Source organism: Egretta garzetta, unplaced genomic scaffold (assembly GCF_000687185.1).
Source record: "Egretta garzetta isolate BGI_Z169 unplaced genomic scaffold, ASM68718v1 scaffold1319, whole genome shotgun sequence".
In the NCBI taxonomy this organism is placed as follows: domain Eukaryota; kingdom Metazoa; phylum Chordata; class Aves; order Pelecaniformes; family Ardeidae; genus Egretta; species Egretta garzetta.
Window position 1 is genome coordinate 27,924 of NW_009260852.1, and position 1,999 is coordinate 29,922.

At 63.0% G+C, this 1,999-nt stretch overlaps 1 protein-coding gene across 1 annotated transcript in view; it reads right to left on the bottom strand.

The window, feature by feature from the left end:
• The window catches only part of LOC104133708 (nuclear mitotic apparatus protein 1-like), a gene marked incomplete at its 5' end in the record, with an annotated part of 17,129 nt that extends 15,440 nt beyond the window's left edge, over window positions 1–1,689 (bottom strand). Inside the window, 2 exon segments of the mRNA XM_035902571.1 lie at window positions 1,367–1,463; window positions 1,601–1,689. Of these exon segments, the coding sequence (XP_035758464.1) occupies window positions 1,367–1,463; window positions 1,601–1,689 (186 nt within the window).
• Between the last annotated feature and the right edge of the window lie 310 nt (window positions 1,690–1,999).

The following is a 1,999-nucleotide window of genomic DNA, read 5'->3' on the forward strand; positions in this document are numbered from 1 at the left end:
CCACCATTCAGAGACCGTGTGCCTAAAACCGTGCCAGCTGCGCTTCACCGGTGCTGTTTTGGTGCCTTCGGTTACTTCCAAGGCATGGAAAGCAGGGACTTTGCCCGGGGAAGGAAGGGGCTGGCACGAGGATTTTCTTATCCTCACGGATTTCCCAGCCCGTCCCCCGGTACCGCAGGGAGCTCCCCCGCAGCTCAGCCGGCTGCCGCAGCGTCCACCCCGCTGCCACCCCACTTATCAGGCTCCGGCCAGGCCTGTTTAGTGAGCACGTGCCGCTGGCGATCCCGGCTAATCTGAGCCGGAGCACAGACCCGGGAGATTAACCAGGTCTGACTAAATATATCCCTGGCGCAGGCAGCTCCTTCCTTCCCACCCACGGCAGGCAGATCCCTGCTCCGAGCAGGCTCTCGTTACGCCGCGCGGGAGGTAATTATAGCAGACAAGCTCCCACAGAGCCTCCCGCCGGAAGGGTTTGAAAGCAATGCCGCGCTCGGCACCGAGCGGCAGCCTCACGCCCTCCCAATTTGCCTCACCAGCTTGTTAACAACGTGTGGCCAGAGAGGACCGTGCTTGGTCCTAGCTCCAACGCCCATTAGGGCTCGCAGGTTTTAATTGCCCTTGCTCACAGGCAACGAATGCGGCTCCTGGCAGAGGCATTCCTCCCAGCCCTGCCCGGCCACCTCGAGTCCCGGGACAGAGCAGACAAGCTCGGTCCTGCCCATATCATACTCGGAAGCAGCCTGACATCCCCAGAGAAGAGGAGCACTTCGTGGGGTGGGAGCTGTCATTCTTTAAGCTGTTTTACAGACCCAGGGCTTTCTCAGGATCCGGAGGCTGCAGCTCAGGAAAACTTGCTGGGATGCTTCCTCACCCGAGCAGCGTTTGTGGAAATAAAGCATCTCCCATGCAGCTCCAGGAGCCCCCATGCCACTGGCATCAGCGCTCAGCTCTGCTTCACTGCCAGGAGCGAGCCCAGACGTCAGAGCCAGCTGCAATAGCAAGCCTCAAATGACAGAAACTCCGGCCAAAATCCCACCTGGGCGGCTCCACGGGGCCCAGCAGCTCTGCCCAGGTTCCGCAGGCAGACCCCGGCCACGCGATGGGCAGCCCCTGCCTGCAGGGCTGGGGGGCAGGCAGGGGAGCAGACCTTCTCCCAGCTACCTCGAGCAGGGTTGCCTCGAGCCCGAGCTGCCGGCAGAGCCGCGGTACGTCGTCTGCGGATGGGGGCTTCCACGCAGGGCAGCCCAAGAGGCTCACGGTCCCACGCACGGTGGGTTTATGTGTGAAGGAGCCACAAGGCGAAGGCACGAGCCCCGTGTTTCATCACAGCAGGCTTCCAAGTGCGCCCAGCGACACGCGCTGCTTACGCAGGTGCTGGGCTTTGCCAGAGCCTCGCACAGAGGAGGTGAGATCCAGTACCAGCTCTCCCAGAGGAGGAATATCCCAGGACTCCTGCTCCCACCCTGCCCAGAGAGGGACCACGCTCGCAGCCGGAGGAGGCTCCTGGGGGCTGAGGAGGAGGCAGCCCCAGCACGTGCTCGCTGCCGCCTTCCAGCCAGCCGGGCGGTTTGGAGAGCGCACCCCGGCTCCCCCTACTCACATTTTGTTGATGATCCTGATGAAGACGCTGCAGTCCCGGAGCTGCGACAGATCGTCGAGGGGATCAGTACAAACTTTTGTGCTGTTCACCTAGAAATGGGGCGAGACGGTCAGAAGGCAGAGGCCAAGATCACGCCGTGCCACGCCACCCGCCGCCTCCCAGTCCTGGCAAGGGGACAGCGAGATGGGTCTGGGCGTGAGAGCAAAGCCAGCCCTTCCGACCACCCCTGCCCTGCCCAGGCAAAAGCTGAACGCAATCCCCACGGCTCCACAGCCAGACAGGCCGGCACAGGTCTCGTTTATCGTGCTGTGGTGCTTTGCGAGGCAAATCCACAGCCCCTTTATGGTCCGGCTGCCGCTCACTTCCCAAGCCTGCTGCCTGCTCCGGGCCCCGCTCCGG